Consider the following 23,611-nt stretch of genomic DNA (forward strand, 5'->3'; position numbering starts at 1 on the left):
AGAAGAGAAGATTGTGTGGAGACCTCATAGCAACCTACAAGTATCTAAAGGGGCCTACATGGAAGCCAGAGAGGGATTCTCTGTCAGGAACTGTAGTGGTGGGACAAGAAATAACGGGTTCAAACTGAAACAGGGGAAATTTAGGTTAGATATTAGAAAGAAATCCTTTACTGTGAGGGTGGTGAGAAGCTGGAACAGGTTGTTCACGGAGGTTGTGGATGCCCCAACCCTGGAGGTATTCAAAGCCAGACTGAATAAGCCCTTCAGAAATTTGGTCTAGTGGGAGGTGTCGCTGCCCATGGGAATGCAGTGTGTGACCAGATCTGGACCTTTAAGGCCCCTTCCAGCCCCTTCACACGGACTCTCCAGTTCGATGTACCGGCGCACGCCGCTCCCCGCGGGCCCACCCGCTCGGCGCCCGCCGCACACGCGGCCCGGCCCGGCCGGGCCCTGTCCCTTTAAGGCCGCCTCCGCGCCTTACGACGTGCTGGGGGCTGGGCGGGGGCGCCGGGCAGCCAATGGGGACGGCCCGAGGGGCGCGGCGCCACCGCGGCCCCGTCCCCATCTCCGTCTGCCGGCGGCGCGGGGAGCGCTGCCTTGCTCTGCCCGGTCCGGTGCGCGGCCGGTGCCAGCGCCGCCGGCCGGGAGCGCCCGGGCCCTCGGTCGGGTGACGGGTGGCCGCTGGGAGCGGCGCGGCTGGGCGGCCCGGCGCTCCTTTCTTCTCCTCTCGCCTCTCCTCTCCTTGCCTCCGCGGAATGCTGGGCGGCTCCGCAGCGGCTCCGGAGATGCTGCCGCGGCCGCCGCCGCTCGCCGCCCGCTGAGCCGCTGCGAGGGGCGCGGCGGGGCCGCCGCCGGGCGGGACGGCGGCATGGCCCCCACCCTGCTCCAGAAGCTCTTCAACAAAAGGGGCGGCGGCGCGGCGGCCCCTCACGGCCGGGCTCCGGGGGAGGGGCCCGCCTTCAGGTGAGCCGGGGCGGGCGGCGGCGGGCCCCGGGGGCTGCCCCCGCGGGGCGGCGGGGAGGCCGGCGTGGGGCGCAGGTGTGCCGCAGCCCCGCGGGGTCCCCGCCGCAGAGTTTCCGGGGGAGCGGCCGGGGGAAAGGGGGTGCGGCGGGAGGCACGGCCGCGCCGGGTGGCTCTTCTCCCGCCTTTCCCTCTCGTTGGATCTCTCAGCCATTTTCTGCTCGAGTTGGCGGTGGCACGCCCGGGAGCCTGGGGCGCTCGTCCCTCGGAAGCGGTGGGGGAGAGGCGCCAGGCCCCCTGTCTGGCGTTTGTGTGCGGTTGATGAGATAACTCGTGCCCGGGTCTCATCAGCGCAGGAAAATTAAGAAACGGCTTAATTGTTGTGACCTAAATACACGTGCGCAGTGTGGTGACCCGCTAAGCATTAGGCACCTTTCACTGCCCCTGCTTTTGGTACCGTGAGTGCTGAAAGGTGAGGTTCAGTAGCTATCGCTACTTCGGGCTTTATGTGTATAACCTCTATATAATATTGATTCTCTGTGTAATATTGAACTTTTAATGTTTTGTGAACCTCCGGGGACAGCAGTTTGCTCAGGCTGGCGCTTTGGAGCTTTGTTCGTGTGACATCTGTGCTGCTCACAAGACCGGGCGGCCCGGTGAGCGCAGTGACAATCACATGCGTGCCCGGTAACCTCTGTGCCTGTTTGTCTGTGCCGCATGAGTTGGCTGGTCTTGTGATCTGATGGTACACAGGGCTGAATTGGAATCTGAAACTACTAAAGATGGTGAGGGAGAGCAGTGGACAATATTTTGATCCACAAAATGCCATCGCGCCGAGTATGAAAGACCACACTTGTGGAACCATTGTAATTTCAAAGATGGTCTTGTGTGGGATATTGCCATTTGTGTGGCTAAAGTTACAAGATCATGGAGAACCATAGTGTAAGATGAAGATGACAATATATTTGGGTTATAAGGTGGATTCTTTGAAAGTGATTGAACGCAGTATTGGAGCTGCATTCATATTAGAGAACAAATCTGGTGAATTTTGTGAAGCTGCAGAGTCTGTATGCTGCACTTGTAACCACAGATTTCTTTTGTGTAACTGTTACTTATTTATTTTAGCACTTACTTTATGAGTTAAATATCTCCTTTAATGTGGAAGAAAACAGCTTTCCACATTGAAACTGACTGTTCCAGACTAACTCTATTAATTTGCATTGTACTTAAAAATATTCTGAGTTAGAGACCAGCGTTGTTAGTTCTGGATTATTGGATTGTTACTGGATTATCAAGTGTCTCCAGGAAGGCAGATTCCTTGCACAGCGTGTTTCCCCCTAAAATCAGTAAGATTATTTCATCTGGAGTATTTAGTGAAGTTAGGGATTGTACTTTCTCCTTCTTCCTGTTTTTTGGGCAAGATATTCCACATTTGGTTTTCAGTTTGAGTAATGTTTAAATGATGTCACGCTTCACATAAAAGCTTAATGAAAATACTACTGTAGGTACCCTTCACTCTTTTTATCCCCCATTTTTCCTCATTCCCTTCTATCTGATTTTTTTTTAATGCACCTAAGGTTAATAAAATTATTTGAAGTATTTTACATGTGAACGAAGGGGGTTTCTTGCTTGTTAATATTAAGCTTCTTCGTTACAATTAAGTATGCTGTAATGCTTTTTCTTTCTTTCCAGTGATCTGTTGATGGTCTGCAAGAACATACTTACAGGGTCTGAGAAGCTTGGCTGCAATGCTTTTAATAGACTTTCTGCTCAACAGTAATCTCTGTTTGAGTGGAGAGATGTGATTTGATCTAAGTAAAGTAGGAAACGTAATCCTTTGGTAGCTTCTGTATGAAGCACATGCTGCTGGCCAGTGTTGGATGCAAAGTGGCAGAATCATTTTCTAATGACAAGACTGCCTTTCTAAGGATCTTTAGTTAGCTTTATTCCTTCCAGGTTTTGGTTAGTGAGGTCCCTCAATATATCTGGCAGTGTTTAGCTCTGTTAAGGGGTCCTGTGAGACCAGTAACAATCTGTATCCTTGGACCTTCAATTGTTATGAAAGCCTTGAAAGCTTAAGTGTATTCACACACCCTCCTTACCCTGAAAAAGAGAGGAATCACCAAAAATCTCTTTAGTAGATAATGCCTCCTCAAATTAATGTGATTTGACAACTTTTTTCAACTATGTTGCTGGGAAGCTTTGTGTTTTCTGGTCTTCTCAGGAACACCAGAAAAAGTTCTGTTGCAGAGGGCTGTCAACCAGGCTTGCATTTTTCCTGTTGCAAGCACTGCATGTGCTCATTCTGTTGCACTCTCTCCTTTAATGGGAGCTAAATCTTGGCCAGAGGTGCATGCTGCTTCGGCTCAGAAGGAAGCATCAAGCTTCTAGGTCCATGCTGCTTACCAGGATGAGCTGGCACAGCCTCAAAGAGCAGGAGACATGGTGCCTATGGATGAATGTGGACCACAGGAAATTATTTCTTGGGTGCATGAATATGAACATACTAATTTGGCTCAGGAGTGCTCTTTTAAAGAAAACCTCTAAACTGTCCCACTAACTGCACTTTGGCTCACAAAGCCAAGTGGCTTTGGTACATAAACTGGATTCCTGTTGGAATGAATGAAATTAGAAAGTGTGTTCCAACCACTAATGGGTCTTCAGTCCCTGGGACCATACTACAGCTGGTCAAAAGTAAAACTGTAGAACACATATAGTGTGGGTGTCAGGTCCTTAGCACCAATTAATGCACTCTGTGGAGCTAGTCTGGGCTGCACTACTTGCTCACATGAGCACAGTCTTTACCTGCAGGGTGAGGAGAATGTAAACATGAGGTGTAGATGCTAATATAGAGCTATTGGGATAGTAGGACTTCTACTGTCCCAGGCCTCCCTTCAAGATAATGGAAGTATGAAGTGATAGAAGGGTAGCAGTTAGAATTATAGAATAGCTTAATTCCTTTTTTACAAAACGAGAAATTATAAACCAGCTGGAGAACAGATGTCTATTAGTGAGATATTACCTTTGTTCTAAGCAGTTTTGTATATGGACTTGAGCTTCCCTTTTTTTACTGCTGCTTCTTGCTTCCCTTAACTAAAAATATATCTATTTTTGTAATACATATGTAAAAGTGTATGTGTGTATACACACATCCCTTTCAACAGAGGCACTTGAGTGGCTGTAATTGAATATATTTCTTCTTAGCCTCTGAGGCTCTGGGAGAACCCTAATTACTTTGTGTGCAAGCAATGTGTATTTATGTGGCTAAATTCCTCTAAAACTTCTTATTTCCTTATCAAATGTTGCTTCCCTTACAAGATTGGTTTAGCATAGTTTGTACATTTTTTTTGAGTGCTACTAGGGTCATGTATTCAGCAGAATCATAGATCAGTTTGTGTTGGAAGAGACCTTAGACATCCTCTAGTTCCAGCCACCACTGCCTTAGACAGGGACACCTTCCGCTAGACCAGACTGATCAGAACCCCAGAGGACTGGACTGATCCAACCCAGCCTTCAACATTTACAGGGATGGGGCATCCACCACTTTTCTGGGCAAACTCTTCCAGTGTCTCACAGTGGAAGAAGTCCCTCTCACAGAGGATGCTCACAGTAAAGAATTTTTCCTAATATCTAATCTAAACCTGTTCTCCTTGTTTGAAGCCATTCCTCCTTGTCCTGTCACATTTTAAAATATTCTCTCTCCATATTTTTTGTAGGCTCCCTTCAGGTACTGAAAAGCAGCAATTAGGTCCTCCTGAAACCTTCTCTTTTCCAGTCTGAACAGCCTCAATTCTTTCAGCCTTTCCTCACAGGACAGATAGTCTATCCCTCTAATCGTGTGTCTTTCCTCTGGACTTGCTCCAACAGGTCAATGTCCTCCCTCTGGTGGGGACCCCCAGAGCTGGATGCAGCACTGCAGGTGGGGTCTCACAAGGGCAGAGTAGAAGGGTAGAGTAGTCTCCCTGGCCCTGCTGGCCATGCTGCTTTTAATGAGGTCCAGGACATGTTTGGCTTCCTGGGCTGCAGGTGCACATGGCTGGGTCATGTCACGCACCAGCACCCCCGTGTCCTTCTGGGCAGGGCTGCTGTGAATCTGTCCATCCCAAGCCTGTGTTGGTACCAGGGTTTACCCTGACCCTGGTGCAGCACCTCGCATTTGGTCTTGTTAAACTCATGAGATTGCCATGGGCCCACTTCTTGAGCTTGTCCAGGTCCCTTGGGCTGGCATCCCATCCTTCAGGTGTGCAGAAAAGCACAGCTTGGTGTCGTCTGCAGATTTGCTGAGGGTGTAGGCAGTACCATCATCTGTATCCCCCAAAGGACACCATTTGTCACTGATGTCCATTAGGACTCTGAGCCATTGACCAGTGCCCTCTGGATGTGGCCATCCAACCAATTCCTTGCCCACTGAACAGCCCATTACGTTTTAGGGATTGCATAGAGTATAAGCACATAGTATCTCAAGACTAGAATGTCTCAAGTGCTGAGCATATATTTGAGTAAGGTATTGGGGGATAGCCTTAAGGAAATTGATAAGGGTTGCAGATAGTTTGATTTTACTTAAATTGATAGCAGTTTTTCTGTAATTGTGTTTACCTGATTCTAGAAGAAATTTCACATCTCTGCTTTTCTGTACTTTTAGACATAAAGTCTGAGGTTGTCCTTAAGCTGTGGATTCAGACTTCACCTTAATTTCAGTCTTTGATAGTTTGATTTGGTTTTGGGTTTTTTAAATGAAAATAAATGTCTTGGAGTTTTTGGAAGACTTCTTTCACTGCTAAATATATAATTTCTACACTGCAACCTGTGATTAAATTTCTTTGATATTGGTATGTGTAGTGAAGGACTGTTGTAAAGTAGGGAATAACTTCATTTCATGTGTTTTTTTTTTTTTAAAGGTTATGTTATTTCAGCTGTGTCTGAAACTTACATGCAGTCTATTTCTTCAGCTTTAAGTATCAGCTGCTCCTTCTGGTGTCTATAATGGAAAGGATGTCATGTTGTAGCTGCAGGATATCTATCTGGTAACAGTTTGTTAGCTTTGGTATATGAGATCATTTGTTTGGCAGCTGGTACTAGTGATTCCTTTGGTCATAGTGCTGAAATGCTTGGTGAGATCCTACTTGCTAAGCATTATTTCACAGCATTTGTTACCAGCCTGGCAATGTTCCACCTTCTGAAAAAGGAAAGAAAGCAGTAGTGAGCTTGGAGTCTGGTTGTATGTCAGTTTGTTCAAATGGAACACTCCTCAGAATGTTCTTGTGACCTAATATGGGTTTTTTCTTGAGCTTCTTGCAGTTTTGTAGAGATCCACACAGCAATAACCCTACTGTGCACACATGTACATCTTCATACATGGAAATATCCATAAACATTTGGCTATAAACCCTTTGAAAAGTATTTGAAAGAAAATCACTGTTTTACATGCTGTAGAAGGGCAATCCAGCCCAGGGCCAGACCTGAGCATGGGGGCAGGACAGGTCAAAGAGCAGATCCAAACCATACACAGACAGCTGAAGGTGAGCCTTAGGCTGCAGTGTTACACCTTTGTGCTGGCGTTAGTCTTTCATCCATAAAGCGAGCTAAAGAGTAAGTTCTGCAGAAAGAGATTTATTACAGTCTCACTCAAAAAAACGGCTTAGACAGGAAGTAATTGAAATTATGGTCTTTTGAAATGGAAACTACACTTCCAGCCTGGGGCTTTTTTGAAGGCAAACAAGCCTCAAGTCCTCCGCTTTTGAGCTTTGCAGGAGTTAAGGCTATTCTTCTGCATTAGTTGTTTGGATTGCCCCTCCCCTAAACACTGCTGTCACTGGACATCCTCTTGGTTTCCTCTAGCTTTGCTCTGAGTCTAGCTCCATTTCTCTTAAAGTTGCAAGAAGACACCCCATTTTTTGCTTTTTTTCAAATGACAAAAAATGTGTGGAAATGCACAAGCTACTGATGTTCTGAGAGGGACGGATGTACCTTGGTTATTTAATTCCGTGAAAAGACACATTATTGCCTGACAGTCAAATGGGTTTTGCCTGTAGATGATCTTAATTCTAAGTAACTTATCCATGGAGCTCCATGCATTGATTCTTAAATTTGTGTGCATTGGATAGTAGATGCTTGATTCTTTATTTGTAGGGCACTTCTGCTGCTGACATGTCCAAAACTGGGTGAGTACTGTGCCACATACTGTGATCAGTGGAAAGTGGTTTGGGGAATAGTAGCAGCAGAAAGCCTTGGAGGTACCTTTCCTTGTTGGTGGCGCAACTTAAAGCAGGAAACACTGCAATTTAACACAGTGATGCTAATGCTGTAAGGGAATACCTGTTGACATAAATGTCTTGATGTACATGAGAAAATAAATCTGCTTGGGGCTGAAAAATGTGGACATGCATTCATAAAAGCTGAATTTGTAAAGAAAAATTTTAAAAACTGATGCAGAGCTTTGCTGCCAGTAGAGGCTGGTTTCATGTAAACTTACATAAACTTTGTAAGTTTTCTTATGTAAACTAAGTTAAAGTTGCAAAATAGCTTTATTAAATTTCGGGGGAAGGAATATGGAAGAGTTTTCACAAAAATGTTTTAGTCATTAGTCATCATGTCATCCCACTTTGACGTTGTGGTATGTAGGTGTTTCCAGTGCACGGCAGGGGCCTTCAGCTGTTGCTTTGGTCTGAACAGTGAGTAACAGCAGACCAGATGCCCTGAGAGAGTACATGTGGCAAATGAACTCGGGTCAGGGGGGACATAAAATGGAATAATTTTTCTCATACAGATAATCCCTTGTTCTGACATTGTGGTATTATTGAAGCTGCTGAAGACTTCCTTTGCAAAGAAAATTCTTTGGATTAATACTCATTATATGTGCTGCAAACCTTGGTGATGTACCTGTTCCTTTAAGAATTCCTTCTGACACTAACAGTCATGTAGTTTCATCATGTACTTTGCACCTTAGTGATGTTTGTGGATAGCTTCTGAAGAGTAAATTCAGATTTGGAGTCATGCGTTGTGTTTTATATTTGTCAAGAGTTACTTCTAAGTACACCCTTGATTAAGAGCACACTGTTGTCTTGTGTGCAGCTTAGATGAAGCGTTGTAAGAAGAATGTTCTTAGGCTGTCCTAATTACCCGTATTTGCTGTGTGAAGGTTTCCATGGGTACACTTCTTAGGCAAAAGATGAGGAATGCAGTTCTGTAGGGTGGTGGTTAACAGGCTTGCTGGAGAAAATAAGCAGGAAAAGGAGGACTTTGAATGGGGTACTCATGTGAAGACAGCAAATATCTGTCTGCACTTTTTCAGTGTGCTTCCTGTGATAGTGTCAGATTACTGCTGATTTGACTAACAGGCATGGACAGGGCAGTTCACCTTTGCCTGTCATGAATCGGCTCCTCTGTGTGTGCTCCGCCTATGCTGCTTCTTAATCTTCATGCTCAGGTTCTTCTCTGTTCTGCTGTCTCCCCACTTTAAGTGCCCTTCTCAAGTCACTCCATGTGCCCTATTTGTCTGGGTTTGTCACTTGAATACCTCAGTAAGGAGCTCTGGCAACAGTGCTTGTGTCATCCCCATATCGACTAGGGCAAGTGCAGGTGCATTTACCTGACCAGCAGCTGAAATGTCTGTGGTCAGTCAGCACACTTCTCATAGTGGTGAGATTCTTAGAATTGTACTGATAAACGGGCATGAGAGGGCTTTACATCACACTTGCTGCTGTTAAAACTGAATCATGATTCTGCTTCCATGGACTTTGCTGAAGTGAAACTTGAGCTGTGTGTGATGTGATTACTGAATCAGCTTGGAGCTTTCTCTGCAGGATGCTCTCACTTTAGTGCAATACAGCTCAACTTTTCTCCTCCAAGGTGCTCAGTGAAATTTTAGATGTGCTAATGAAATCCGCTATATTCAGCAGACAATTGAAAATATTTATTTATCTTTATAATAGAGGTGCTAGCAATCTGAATTTGGTATTAGCACTTTGAAATTAGAAATCTGAACACAGTAGTACTTAATTTTTTATAATAGAATTGGAAAGTTTCTTACAATAACAATTCAGCTTTTGTTTTCACTGAGTTTACCAATTTTTATGAAAGAAAACAGAGGCTTGAATGCACTCAGTGCTCTGAATTTCTGTGCAGAGTATTTGTACTGAATTCTGAATCTGGATGTCATCCAATTGCTCAACTCTTGGGCTTGGGTTTGTTAATGCACAGCTCCAGGAGTACAGAAAATCTGAGCAGAGTACGTTAGATAAAGTTTTTGAAGGAAACGCCAGAGAGAAGGCTGTACAAACTGTTGAATATATAGTTCTGAGCAAGTTTTTGTTGTTGTTACTATTATTTCACTGAATGTGGATAATTTTACAGAATGTAATAAAATGTTATAATGTTAAAACCCTCTGTGGTCTGGAAAAAACAGTTATTGGAACTTTTTGAAATCTGCAATTCACAGAAATTAGTTTATGGTTAGACAAATTTTTGTTGTATCTTCTGTTTTTCTATGTGGGCGCGTGAGCTTGTCCAACTGTTGCTGAACAGCTGAGTGCTTGTGTCTGTCACATTGGCCTGCCTTTTCTTTCACGTTCCCCCAAAATAACCATTTAAAATCTTCACATTTAATACCCTGCTCTCTAACTTGCACTCTAAAATGGATTGTACTTTTTAGGACAAATTGTTCTATAGGAAATGTCATGAGCCTTTTGTTTCTGAAGTGTCCTGTCTCGTTTAACAGCTTGGGTTGAACAAGGTGGGTGGAGACCTATGAGGTGCTGTGAAGGAAGATGCAGGCGCAAGGAAGAAGAAATTTGGTGCAGAAACCACTTTGCTCAGCTGTGGAGCGGCAGGGTTAGTCCATGGATATAAAAGCTTGGTCTTGATGAATAGCTCCAATGTTACAAGGTGCTACTGCATTCTCCTATTCTGTGCTGGAATCAGGTATTGCCTGGGCATTTGTCACTTCCACAGTAGCATTGATAGAATAGTGTTGAGATGCTCACTTGTGTCTGTGTAAAGGTCAGGGATAGAACCAGCTCTTCTTACAGTAGTCTGTGTTAAGCTGTCACACCGTGGAGGAATGGTTATGGAGGGCTAATCCTCAGCTGTGTTGAGAAGGCTGGAATAAAGAACAGGGATTTGGTGGCCGCTTCAGTTCATTTAGCAGACAACCATAGTGACATGCATCTTAGCTCTTACTTGGTTTTGGCTTTTAGCCTGGAGGAACTCCTGGAGGAGTGTTAGCCACTTGAAACAGCTTCAGAAGTGCAACCTCTGCCCTCCCAACTGTTAAAAGCATTTCTAGATCACATAAAGTTAAAGAGTTGGAAAAATTAACCCTCTCTCCTTATAAAGGTATTTATGAGATTTGCCTGTGCATACAAATCGTGCTTACAAAACACTAAAATGATTTCAGACACAATTCTAACTTAGGGAGTGGGTGAGTAATACCTAATGACTTTGGTACTTGGGAGATTTGGGGATATATGTCAGTCACCTCCTCTAGATCACAGTACAGTTGAGTTCAAAAAAGTTCAGGTACTAAATTTCTTGTGTTCAGAAGTTCCTGTAAGCAGTCTTACAGAAAGGGATATATTTGGGAATGCTTTTGAATGGAACTAGAGAAATAGCTATTTTCAAATACATGTTATTTCTGTTTGTCACTTTATTGTAGCACTTGGTGCTTATGTAGAGCTGGACTGGATAATGGGTGCAGGGATAGGTATGCAAAGAAGATGAATATGCAAACAGAACAATGTATTTTGTAGTGATTGTGGGTTTTTTGAAACAGTCAACTCAATGAACCCATGTGCATCTGTCCAGTTTTTTTTTTAAGCAAAACCTGTCTGTGTAGAGTGCCAAATGTGACTTGAACCTCTGAATTAAACTTTGTTTACTGCTTAAAGAAATAATTCTGTGTTTGTATTGAAATTTGTTAGCATATGAGCTAGAAATTTGATTGAAATTTGATTTAGTTTTGGCTTTTTGTTTGCATTACTGAAGCCCTAAAAGTTGATTGTAGTCATCATCGGAATTGTATTCTTGGTCCCTGTTTTGACAGAAGGTGAAAAGAAAGTGAGTTTTGTGTGTATTAAAATGAAGTTATCCTGTTAGAATGGCTTTTAGTGAGTCTGCTCTGGTAGACTTCATCTCAGGGTAAACCAGGTCTGTTATAAAGGATTTTCTTGTACACTGTTTTTCTGGGGAATGCTAAAGGAGCTTGACCAATTTTTACCTTCTTATGAGGAGGAAGATTTCTAATTTGTCTAAATAATTGCTACATAAGCTTGCTGACTGAAATTTGTTTGCATCTATCAATGCACAAATCATTCTTATTGCAGGACAGAGATGCAACTGAATTTTGTGTGGTTTTTTTTTTGTTTCAGGATTGATGGACTGATAGTTGGCAGCCAAATGCTAGCATGCTGCTGGGTGCGGTCAGCTGTAATTACGTACAAACCTGACTGGATAAACTTCTAAGTCTACTATAATACCAGTGTTTTTGAGAAAATGTTTGGGATCCTATGTGCGTAGTTTAGAGTGGTTGGCCTGCTTTAAGGAGGGGAGACTGTTTCATAACTTAATGACTATTTATACATTCAAAGTCCTACGCAATTGGTGGTAAACAGAACGTAAGTCTTTTGCATAGTGGCTTGCAGCAAGGGTAGGTTTGCCCATGCCAGTCAGCTGCAGGACTGTGGTTTGTTTGGTTGGTTTTGTGTGTATTTTTTTTTCATTGAGAAGGTATATGGTATGAGTGATTTAATTGCCATGATCTTCTGCACGTGGTCCCAAGGTGTTCGTCCTTCCCTTTCCAGTGAAACTTGAAAATAAATTTGTGTAAGCCTTCAAGATTCAGTTCTAGTTACTAGAAAGCTGCTTTCTGTGCTGTCTACTGGAGAGAGTTAAGGGAAGTGTTTTGGATGGAATAGACAAATTATCATAACAACAACAAGAGGAGCAAAACGTATTTTTGGCTATAACTAGTGAAAAATGCCGGAGCTGACGTTATATCCGTCCATGTTATCACTTCATTCAATCTAAGTCAGGATTTCCTGGCATTCATCTAGACCAAGGCAATGGACTTGGCTGTTCATGCTGTAGCAACTTTTGGGTGATCAAGCATGGCTACTTGTGTATGTGTTCTTTCCTATATTCTTGCCAGTTGGGTAAATCAGTATTTTCTCGTAAATATTCGACTTAGTTTTTCTTCCTTCCCTTCCTGTTATTGCAGACTAACTTTTCAGCTGCAGTCTCTGTTTTAGAAGGATCAAAACTCATCTTGTTCTTACAACAGTTTAATATAACCATTTACAGAGGTCTTGCCAATATTGTGTTAGCTGGTCAAAAAAACTGGGCTGCTTCATCTCTCAGCACTGTTAGAGAGCCGTATCACTTGAGGAGGTAAATATTAATTTCTTTTTAAGTGAAGTGATACTGCTGAGTTTGTGCTTTTGGGTTAGATGAAACTGACCCCTTCTGAAGCAATTTCCCTTGGAAGAGAGCCATGGGGTCCTTGGATAGCACTTGCCTCTAGCCCTCCTTGAGCGTGTCTTTTGTACAGTGGGAGTGCGTGTTCAGAACAATGATGAGAAATGGGGATTGCAATCTTTCCGTGCCCCTGGAGAGCGTACCCTAAACTTCTGTCTGTAAAGCTTGAGAAAGTGCCACATCCTCTGCAGTGCACAAAGCCCTCTTTGGCTTTGGTGAATGTAGCCTTTTCATAGTAGAAGTGGAGGAAATTTCTAAAGAAGTGGTTGCTGTTAACATGTGGGTGTTTTTAGCTACTTGGAGAGAAGGTGTTCGTGTGTGTTACAGCAGAAAAAATCCATTTAGCTAGAAAAAATCGGGGGAGAATGTTAAACACCGCACATTGTTTATCTCTCTGTATCTATGTATTTACATATGTCCAATAAATAACATTTTTTCTTAGTAATTTTTTTCATATTCTGAAATTAATCCTTTGAACAGAGATTTGAAAGCTGTATACAGAATCTTCCTTAAATAAAAATAATAAAATATAGAATATAGGGCTTTATAGAGGAGGGAGAAGGAACAGGAAAGAGCAGGCAACCAAACCCATGCCTCAGGATAGCAACCCTAAGGTGTGGTGATGTCTGTCTTGGCCTGCTCACTTTTGTAGGAGATACTAAGGTCTGAGATCCATCAGTTCTTTTATACAGTACTGCAATGGAATAAGAGCTAGTACAGTGCTATAAATTCTGCCTTTCATTGTTGCTCAGAACTCTGCTTCAGACAGATGTACAATGTGTAGTTCTTCCTTGTGTTCAAGAGAAGGTGGGGAAAGGCAGAGGCAGGATAAAGGATTTCTCTTAATCTCATTTTCTGGCAGAGGCAGTTCCCAGACGTGCCTTGGCAGTGTCTGGATTTAGTAGCAGTGTTCCTGGCCGCTGGCCCAGTCACATGGCGCCGCTGGAACAAGTGACACGGGAATGATGCATTAGCCGAGAGCCAGCGCTGCGTGCCGGAGGAGGTGGGGTGGGGTGGCCGGCCCGGCCGCCTGTGCCCGGCCCCGCAGCACACACACCGGAGCCGGCGCTGCTTGCTCCCGGATGGCCGCTGCTGTTTGGCTCCAGTGAAAGCTGGAAGCTGGTTATTGCAGGTGCCTTGAAGAAATAAACAGGAAAAGGAGCAGAGTCAAATCCTAGAGAGTGTTAAATTGCAAGCAAATTTTCAGTTCTTTGAAATGATAAAGATCATCACTCTGAAACAGCGTCTGTAAAATGCTTGACTTAACTTCGGGTCAGCTGAGCTGTCCTGACTGTTGGAAGCTATGGAGATGACTGCAGAAAGTGGGATGGAAAGGGGAAAGTTGTTTAAAACTATGCACGGCTTTCTGTATGGGGGAGAGAACTAGGTGGTAGACCTAGGGTGCTAACCTTACTGCAGACTTTACCTTTCTTTGTTTAAAGACCTAGTTTAACAAAAACCACACTTTTCTTGATGGTAAAACACAATTAAATGCATGCCTTTTTCATGCAGTTACAAGCCTTTAGCTCTTCTCTTTACTAATGAGGAATTCCACTTCTGGAGCTAGCAACTGAGAGCACTGTCTCTGTGCTATTTGTGGTCCTGCTTCAAACAATGTACTTAGTGGGTGTTTTCTTTGATTAGGGTTTCGTTTTATTGTGGATTTTATTTTTTTATTTCTACATTGTTACGGAGATAGTCTGTGAGAGCTAGCTCCCAAACTTCAGACTTGTAGATAAGCCAAGTGAGCAGTGATTCCTGATAACTTAGAGAAGCCGAGTTGTGACGTACTGGTTTAATGGGCTGCTCTTTATGTTTGTGGAAAGCTGATGTGTGCACTTTATGGTGACTCCAACTTGTGTAGATCTGTTTGTTAACCTCTATCAGCAGTGTGTGTGTCTTGTAATTTTTCGTGCATGTCTGTGATGATACTGCTTTGTAGCAACAAAGATGATGAAAAAATGCTTCCAGCCTTACAAAAATCCAGTATATTGCCCTTTCCTTAGCAGGGAATCTGTGGAATTCTAGCTTTTCAATGAACAAATATATTCAATATTGTTTTGAATTTCATAGAAGAACATGTAGAATTATCCTAAAAAAAATGACCATTCTGTACAGTGATTTGATACCTAGAACTTTATTTTCTCCACTCTTTCTTCAGGAAAATCCATCTTGAGAGAGAGAGAGCAGTGCTCCAAATAATACGTTCCTTCACTTGTTGCGTGACTAATCTGCAATGTATCCCGCCTAACTTGTGTGAAACTAGTAACTATGTATCATGCTTGAACAAGGTAGTTCATCTGAGGTTAATAGAGCTTTGCCATATTAGGACTACTTTAAGTCATTGTGGAAAAGGAATGTGGTGTGGCATCAGCACAACTCTTCCATATCTGAGGTTTTAGAAAGAGAAGAAACAATGCAGGGTAAATGAGGCAAATTAGGAGGGAGGATGGGAACCTGTCTTCCCCATAAGCTATTCAATGGACTAAAAGAGGGAGAATCATCATTAGGCAATCCAAAAGGTATTCCATTTCTTCTTTAAATATGTGTTTTGGCACTAATCCTGAATGTCTGAGTCTAGGCATTTTTTGTGTATGTTTTGCAAAAAGAAATGCTCACTGAAACAGCAGGTATGATCCAAACTTTTTTCCTAAGCTTCTCTAGTCACTTCTAAAAGCTGTTTGGAAAATAAAACCTTGCATGGGTCTCTGAAAATACTCTCTTAGATTTGAAAACAGTGCTTAAGTTTTAGCTGTAACTCATATAGGAAATTTTTCTTAACTACATTGCATACATTTATTTCCTCTTTTCCCCCACCCCGAATTTTCTTGCTAAAGTGTTACCTTGAGTTGAAATCATTTGGGCAGTTGTCTCGCAGTGAAGATGAAGGACAGGAAGTGACCTACAAACAGAGCAGGTGACATGCTGTCACATAGCCTAGAAAAAGAGTGATTAAATTCTGCTTCACGGAGGATTATATCTGCAGAGCAGGACACTTTCTTCCATTTTCTGTGTTGCCTACTTTATGGACTGTGTGTGTTTTCCATGTGTGGATTTATGTATTATTTTGTTGTTTAGAAACTGTTCTGTGGATTTGCAGTGTTAATTCCCCAGGTACTTCAGGATTTATATTATTCTGCAGATGATTGCATTTACAGATGAGGTAGTGTTGTGAAGCACATCTATTTAGTGAGCTTACAGGAGTTCCTTGTTCTAATGCCTGATGGGAATTGGATAAATGTTCCAGAATTTGGTTTGTTTGGGGAAAGGGTAATACAGAAGTGAAAGCTATGATTTCCTGATCTTAGTCAAAGTGTATTATTTCACTTATTTCATTCACACTTCAAAGAAGACTGGTAACACTGGTGTCTAAAGTAGTCTTCCTCAATGAGGTGAGGGCTAGAGTTGTCTTTTCCTAGATCATTTAAGTCACTTGAGAACAGGTGATTTCACTTGTTTGCCATACTTGGGAGGAGGAGTGATTGTGATCCAGTACTTGTCACTTCTCTGGGGATTTAAGTGGAGCTGGTTTTTTTATTGCTATAGGTTTCCCTCAGCAACGGAGCAAGTTGTTCAACCTAACCTTGCTCTAGTTTTTTGCTTCACTTCTGTCCAGTTTTTAGAGGTTGGGGTTAACTGTGATTACAAAATCATTTTAAGGGTGCTGTGCTATTTAGCAGGTAGCACGTAGCACTGGGTTTTGAAATCTTGCTTCTAACTCTACTGCTGGTCTGGTTGACCATTAACAAAGTTATTTTCCCTTTTTAACCTGGAAGAGAAATTGCAGTATGGCTGTTATCTTATAAAATGTTTAAAATTTTACTGATGGGGAGAAAGCCCATCATAATTCATGAGAGATGTGAATCATGAGCAGATATGTCTGCATAACTTTTTTTAAAGCAAAGATGGGGAAGAGGACTTGGTTCTGCTGTAGAATTACCAGAGCCTAAGAAAACATCCTGTGTGCAGCTTTGGTCACTGCAATGCAAGAAAGATATTTAAGCTACCAGAAAGTGCCCAGAGGAGAGCAACAAGGATGATGGAAGGCCTTGGGGAGAAGCTGTATGAGGAATGGCTGAGGGGCTACTCAGTTTGTTGAGCCTGGAGAACAGGAGGCTGAGAGGAGACCTCATTGCAGTTACAACTTTATGATGAGGGGAAGAGGAGGGGCAGGCACTGATCTCTTCTCTGTGGTGACCAGTGACAGGACCCGAGAGAATGGCCTGAAGGTGTGCCAGGGAGGTTTAGTTGCATATTAGAAAAAAGTTACTCACCTAGAGAGTGTTTGGGCACTCAAACAGGCTCCCCAGGGAAGTGGTCACAGCACCAATCCTGGCAGAATTCAAGAAGCATTTGGCAACACTTTGGGGCAGAAGTGTGACTCTTGGGGATGCTCCTTTGCAGGCCCAGGAGTTGGACTTGATGGTATTCTGTCTTGTGTGATCTGATTCCTTTGTCCTGTTTGAAAACTTAATTTTACTTGATCAGGAGTATTTTATTAGATATTTTTGCCATCAGTACTGTTACTGAATTATTTTAAGAGGCACATGACTATAAATTCTCATCAAGCATCCTGAAGTCTGCAACCTTTTCTCATTGTTTTCTTTCATACATTTTTTTGAAAAAACTTCAAAGTACTAGTGTCAAGTTCTTGTCCAAGTAAAGTAGTATTTGTCCTTAGAAATAAAGGCATTACTGTGCAGAATATCTACCATGTTTCTTGGTGTTGGTAGTTGGGGTTTTTAAACTGATAACCATATGGCAATGATGACAGATTCTTACTTGCTCCTAAGCTATACGAGGTTGCTAGGGGTTGTCAGATGACACTTGCTCACATGAGAGCCATTAACAGGGTGTTGTAGCCAGTGTTAGAACAACCTTGCAACTAAGGGCGAGTCACTGCAAAAGCAACTATGCTCTTTTTTTTTTTTTTTTTTTTTAAAGAGGCCATATGGTTCAGTCTTGTGACTACATAATTGCCAGCTACCTAAATCACATACCAGGAAACAAACACAGCTAAAGTCAATATTAGCTGTTGTATCTGCTACAGCTTTGCACCAGGCTTAGTAGGAAAACCTCTGACAGCAGCAAGAGCAAGTCCAGGATGGCTTCTGAAACCTGAAAGTCATGTCTGTTCTATCTGGAATAATTGCAGGAGTGCATTAGCTACAGCTGTTCTTTTGTATTAATGGCTTACAGAATACATGAAGATTGTTTTGTCTTTTTTTCCCCCAACTGGAAATTCAGCAGACTGTGTTCCTTTATAGGGAAGAAAGCTGATGGTAAATTACCATTGTTAATGGTTGATCGATAGTGAAGAAACTTGCTTGAGGCTGTTTCTCTTCAGCAGGTATCTAGTTTCTTTGAGGCAGCTTAGAAGAGGATTTGTAGCTAAGAAAATGTGTGGGGGTACACCAAAAACGGCAAATGGCACTGGGGGACAAATAGAAAGAACAAGAAACAACAATGATGTACCACTTGGAAATAATCTCTCTTGTACCAAGTTGGATGAAAGAATTAGAAAGTCTTTGAGAGACGAAAGTGTCAGCTGTGCCAACAAAGTGACTAGACTGCTGCAAAAAAGGTATGCATGTAACTTTTTTATATATATGATTTTTGACAAAACACATTTTTACGTAACACTAGATTTATAATCATGTGCTGTAAGTCTATTTTGTAAATAATTGAAAAAATTCTGCTAGAAGTTTATTCTTGATGATGACTGAAACATGAGAAAGTCTTTCCTTTTTGAAACTGACCTGACATACTTGACTCTGATTTGTAAGATTTATGTATATGCAAACTGAGGCATAAAGGGTAATTGCCTTTCTTTTCAATTAAGGTTAAATAATCTTACCTTCTCTTTCTAGTTTCCTAATTAGTTTCCCCTCTTTTACTTTTTTTGCCGCCTCCTGTGTTAGTGTGTCAAGTACTAACAGTGTGCGGAGCTGACAGGAGAGAATGCTGTGAAGTGGGGGAAGAACAGAGAGGGGGATCCTCTGCTTTACTTGTAAATTACCTCTAATTCGTGCATTACATCAGAGTAATCTGAAGTGGGAATAGTATTTATTTAACTTTTGTGTTGTCCTTTTCAGACATGTGCCAGCATGTCTCCAGTGTCTGACTCTTTATAGCTACGTAGCTGTGTTAAAAATATGGTTCAGGGTGGCTTTTTCCAAATTCTAGCACCCAGGGGTCTTAGAATTAGTATTCTGCATTCAGGATTGCTGGCCTAAGAAGCAGAAAAATATAGATGAATATGCATAGATGGTTCAGTCTCTTTAGTTCTCTAGCCTGTAGATGTTGGACTGGAGGAGTGAGGGGTTAGTCACTTTGAAAAACAGTTTAAGGTCAGCTGAAGTAGTTTTTGTATAAATGCATAGGTCACTCTTCAGTTATTGCATGCATGTTGATAATTATAAAGGTGAAGCAAAAGCTTTCTTTGTAAACATTAGAGTTTGGAGATCTGTATTAACTGAAAGTATTTATTCAGGGCAGAATGAGGCAAATTTTTTGTAAATTTTTTCTTGAAACAAACAAGTTTGCTTTCCCCTAAGTAAGAGAGATCTTGCCTCCATGTCTCATAACTGTAATTGAAGAAATGTTGAAAAAACCAAAGGAAAGTAGCGTGTGTAGGAGAAAATAAAGAAAATAAAGCAAGCTTAAGCTTCTCTGGGGACAGAACTTTTCAGGGTATCAGTAAGCTGTTCCAAACTTGTGGCTTCCTTTCAAAAGATAAAAAAAAAAAAAAAATCCATTTTTAGTATCTATGGTAGACCTGGTTCTACCGTCATATGAGCACAGCTTGATTTGGTTTATTTATTTGACTTGAAGATAGTTTTGGTTAGTTCTAGCATCTTCCACCTACAGTAAAGGTACAATCTGAATGTGAGGCTGGGTAAGCTGAGCTGCTGGAACAGACTGATGGTGTTGAAGGAGCCACATCTTCCTGTGAATTTTGGCATCATGCTCTTGTCCTTTTTCCCGTTGTTCTGGCTTTGGCCTTTTAAGTCCTTTGGGAACTGGCTCTCCTTAGGGAGTCAGCTCACTAAGCAGACAGAGAACTGACTTGGGAACAAGAAAACTCAATTAACATCCCAACTGGCCTCAGTACTTACTTGGAATGTATCTTACTTGGAACATTTTCTTTGTGCCCTTTCCTATATATTGTTTCATGGACGAAGGGAGTTAGCATGCTGCCACCAAGAGGTGCAGGTTCCACTGCCTTCTACTTCTTCCTTTCTCCAACCATGTTTCTGATCCACTTTCATGAGCTTGGACAGACTTCTGTTGCTGGAGAGAATTCAGTTTACGGGAGGCTCCAGCAATTACCTAAGCAGACACAAGTAACAGGAAGGGTCACCTAGTTACAAAAAGGAGGGAAAACATATGTGGGGCTCTTACTTCTGTGGTCAGGTAAGAAAACATGTTTAGTCAGAGCAGCCGCATTTAACCTGAAATGTGAACATATACACAAGATCATATTAATTTAGTTAATTCAGGTGATTTTTAAGAATATGCAGGACCTGGCATTGCTAAATAAGCAATAAGCTGATATGGAGATAAGGAAGTAACATTTTGGGGTTTTGGTTTTTACGCATGTCAAAGATGAGTCTGAGTACTGTCTGTATTCTTCAGCACTCTGCTTTTAGGAGATGATTGAATACTCCTGCTGTCCGTGTTTTGGGGGAATTGTTACATAACCTTGCTTAAACAATAAAGGGTGAAAGTACTCTAAACAGTGCTCATCAGCTTTTGTGATGGGCATAAACATCCCAGTCATCTGACTAGTCTTGGGCCTGCTGCTAGATTCCATGTGGAAGTATGGACTTGCATGCCTGTATAAATTGCCTATAGATATGCTTGATGTTATCAAATGAGGATCTCTTCTGTGATGGGTAGGTCTGCTGTAGGAAATGCATCTGTAAGCAATGGCATCATTAAAGCGTAAGTTTGATATTTGGTTAGAACTATAAGAAGCATTATCTGAAATTACTTCCCTAGATTTGGTTTGCTAGTCACATAAAGTTCTGTATGATAGATTTTGTGTAATTTCTTAGCTTGTTGCTGTCTGGTATTAAAGAATCTGTTTGTAGTTCTGGCTGATTGCAGCAATCTTTAGTTCTAGCATGTTGTGTGGAGAAAGCTGTTAAGTTGGCTTCTACTTTAACATAAAATCCAGTTCATGTCTTGTACAGAAGTCAGCACTGCATGAGCAACATGAGGTTTGCTTTAGTGTGTAATGAGGGAGTTCATTTGTTCATAAGGAAACCTGAATTCATGCAACCCAGCCTGAATGCAACCCTGCATCAATGGGCAGATGCAGGGCTAAATTGGCTCAATCTGTGTCTGAAATGAATTTTTCTCAGTTTAGACTTGCAAGCCTGTGGTCTGAAGTATGGATGCTGCTGTGCCAGTCATGGAGACAGGGCTTTACTCCTGCATAGAATTTAAGCTAAAGCCATAGAGATGTAACTTTTCTTTGTTGTTAAAGAAAGACCTACAGCCTTTTTAAGAAAGCAGTGTAGTTACTTCAGGTTGTCTGTTGCAGCAAGTAAGTAAATAGATAGCTGTGTAACTGAAGAGATATTGGGGTATCTGGTACTGAAGAGTATCAGATTCATGTGGCAGACTAGGATGAAGTGTATTGATGGCTCTGACTTCTCTTGCATTCAGTATAACTGGATTTTGTAATAGCATTGCACAGGCAGTGGGCTGAGAAACTAGTAACAAACTTCTTACACAGATGGTGTCGTTGCATCTCTCTGTAAGCAAGTTGTGTAGGATCTTATTGGGCAACTATCAGCAATGGTATCAGGTCTGGTCTCATACAGGTTAACATAATGCTGTGACTGCCTTTGAAAGGGAAGGCTTGAAATCTGGCTGGCACTCTCAGCAGTTCTGGAGGCAACACGTTACATATGCGTCAAGAAGTTTCCTCACTGTGGATAGCAAAACAGCCTTTAGCATCATTCCATGATGGGAAACCTTGTATATTACAGCATACTTGTATTAGAGTACCTTACAGTGGAGATGGGTATCTGGCTTATTCTGTCCCATGATGTTTAAAAATAGGCCTTCAGACTGAGGCCTTTCAGGTTTGAAAAAGATGCATAAATAGACTTTTTTTAAAGCTATGTAGAAATAGCACAAAGAAGAAATTAAGCTAGCTTTACTTAAAATAATTTGAAAATCACAAGTCTGCAAGTGTCCTTTTAAAGCAGTTATCCTGACTCTAGCAGGGTTTGGTAGTGTTTACCTCACTGTTGAGTTATGGGAGTTGACAGAGCATGGAATAAAAGAAATAGTTTCATAAATTCTAGTCTTTTATCTGTATAGGAGTTTTATGCTCTTCTCTCAATTATCTACCTTCCATTTCTGTAAAGCATAGTTTGGGGAAATTCCTAAATGAAACCTCCTTTTGGGATCAGTGTGGCCTTGGCTGAAGTCTGTTATGTAGTTTGTTAAACCGCACAGTTTGGGGAAATTCCTAAATGAAACTTCCTTTTGGGTGGAAGATCAGTGTGGCCTTGGCTGAAGTCTGTTATGTAGTTTGTTAAACCAACAACTATTAATACCAGTTGTACTCTCACCCCCCAGGTGCAGTTCATCCAGGTCAGGGCTGGGGCAGTGTGACTGAGCATCAGTGCTCTGTGGCACTGCTTTAGGCAGCAGTAGGTTTTTTCCATTGATTTCAGCTTGTCAGCTACATAACCTGAGAAGTGTTTTCTGTAACTAAAGCTGAGGCCGAGCGAATCTTCATGCTCTGCTGTGCAGACTGACTCCTTTTGGAATAAAAAAATGAGGTTTCTTGTCATTGCCACAATGATCAGTTTGGCTCCTCGGCCCCTGTGGTAGTGCAGTGAGGCAGGTCGTGTGCCATGTTGTGTCTTTGCAGAATGGGCAGATTCTGGCTTGAGAGAATTGTTTTGCTTCAGGTTGAAGTTCAAGTGTCTTGGTTTCATGTACTAAATTATTTTCTTTGTAGCTGGACATCAAGTCTCAGTAATCAATGGCTGCTCTGTAACTCCTGAAATGTCTCAGAAAAGGGGGAAGAAGAATGGAACAACATAAACCTTGTCTATCAGTTGCAAGGCTTAAACTTTGGGAAAATCTTAACTTACATGGTCAGGAATAGGTCAAAAGGAATTAGGTTTGTGTTGTTTAGAGAAAGAAGAGAGAGGGTGGAAGCCTTGTGCTCTTGAAAGGCTGCAGTAGAGAGGATGGTAATCCATTGTGTTTTATTGCCACTGGGAGTATTGCATAAAATAATATGCTTACCTTATAATAAGGATGATCCAGGCTGTGTACAGAGAAGAGAATAATACTAGTTAAGGCCTGGAGCAGATTGCTGAGACTAAGTTTTGTGTGCTCTTTCTGGAAAATTTTGAAAGAAGATTGGATGAAAATTGGTCTGGCTGTGCCTGCCTTTGTCAGTGACACTGAGCTTAGACACTCCTTTGGAGTTCCTTTTTGCTTTGGTGATTTGCAGCCTGGATTCTGTAAATGCTAAGTAAAACGTATATTTGCCTAATACTCGTTTCTTCACTTAAATGAACCTGCAAAGTAAACACACTATTTTAATATCTCATGTTTCTAATCCGTAGCTGGTCCTCTTCAGAGTTGGACTTGAATGAAATCCGCCTGATAGTTTACCAAGACTGTGAGAGGAGAGGCAGACAGGTCTTATTTGATTCCAAAGCAGTCCGCAAAATTGATGAAGCTGTGGTTCAGGTATGAAATTTTAATTTTGCTGTTGTCCTACTGCTCTTTTGTTTTCCTTTCCAAAAACAGTTCTTTTAATAGAAAAGTGTCAAATTCTTAATCTTGTGATCTTTCACTGTGATAGCTGCAACAAGCATCGTTACAGCAGGCCTATCATGTGGTATTTGGTATTTATAATATAAATATGGTATTCAAATGTAACAATCCAGATTTGCTTTCAGGCAGAGAAATCTAATTACCTTTAAACTGAGTATTTCTACAGCCTTTCTAATGTTGACTGGGTTTGCTTTTTGTTGTTAGCCCTGGCTGTGCAATTTGTTTCAGTGATGTCCACCATGTGTCTAAAGGTGTTTTTTTTCCTTTGGTGTTTGGAGTAGTAAAGTTGTTGTCTTTATGTGAATTAAAACAACTTCACTAGCTAACCACGCTGTACTATGTAAGCATGACACATGGCGGT

The 23,611-nt window shown here is 41.9% G+C and overlaps 1 protein-coding gene across 6 annotated transcripts in view; it reads left to right on the forward strand.

Annotated features, from left to right (window-relative positions):
• The first annotated feature begins 549 nt into the window (after positions 1-549).
• Positions 550-23,611, forward strand: part of FNIP2 (folliculin interacting protein 2) — a 50,587-nt gene continuing 27,525 nt past the window's right edge. For 2 of the 6 annotated variants that reach the window (XM_041479820.1, XM_041479821.1), the window contains exons 1-2: positions 550-963; positions 23,037-23,163. In XM_041479820.1, the coding sequence (XP_041335754.1) occupies positions 869-963; positions 23,037-23,163 (222 nt within the window). In that variant the 5' untranslated portion in view covers positions 550-868. Of the gene's footprint in view, positions 964-1,057; positions 1,433-17,546; positions 18,014-23,036; positions 23,164-23,611 lie in introns of those variants that run through there. The other 4 variants (XM_041479822.1, XM_041479817.1, XM_041479819.1 and 1 more) reach the window with 4 other exon arrangements.

The sequence above is a fragment of the Pyrgilauda ruficollis genome, unplaced genomic scaffold, assembly GCF_017590135.1.
Source record: "Pyrgilauda ruficollis isolate IOZ18807 unplaced genomic scaffold, ASM1759013v1 scaffold5, whole genome shotgun sequence".
NCBI classification, from domain to species: Eukaryota; Metazoa; Chordata; class Aves; order Passeriformes; family Passeridae; genus Pyrgilauda; species Pyrgilauda ruficollis.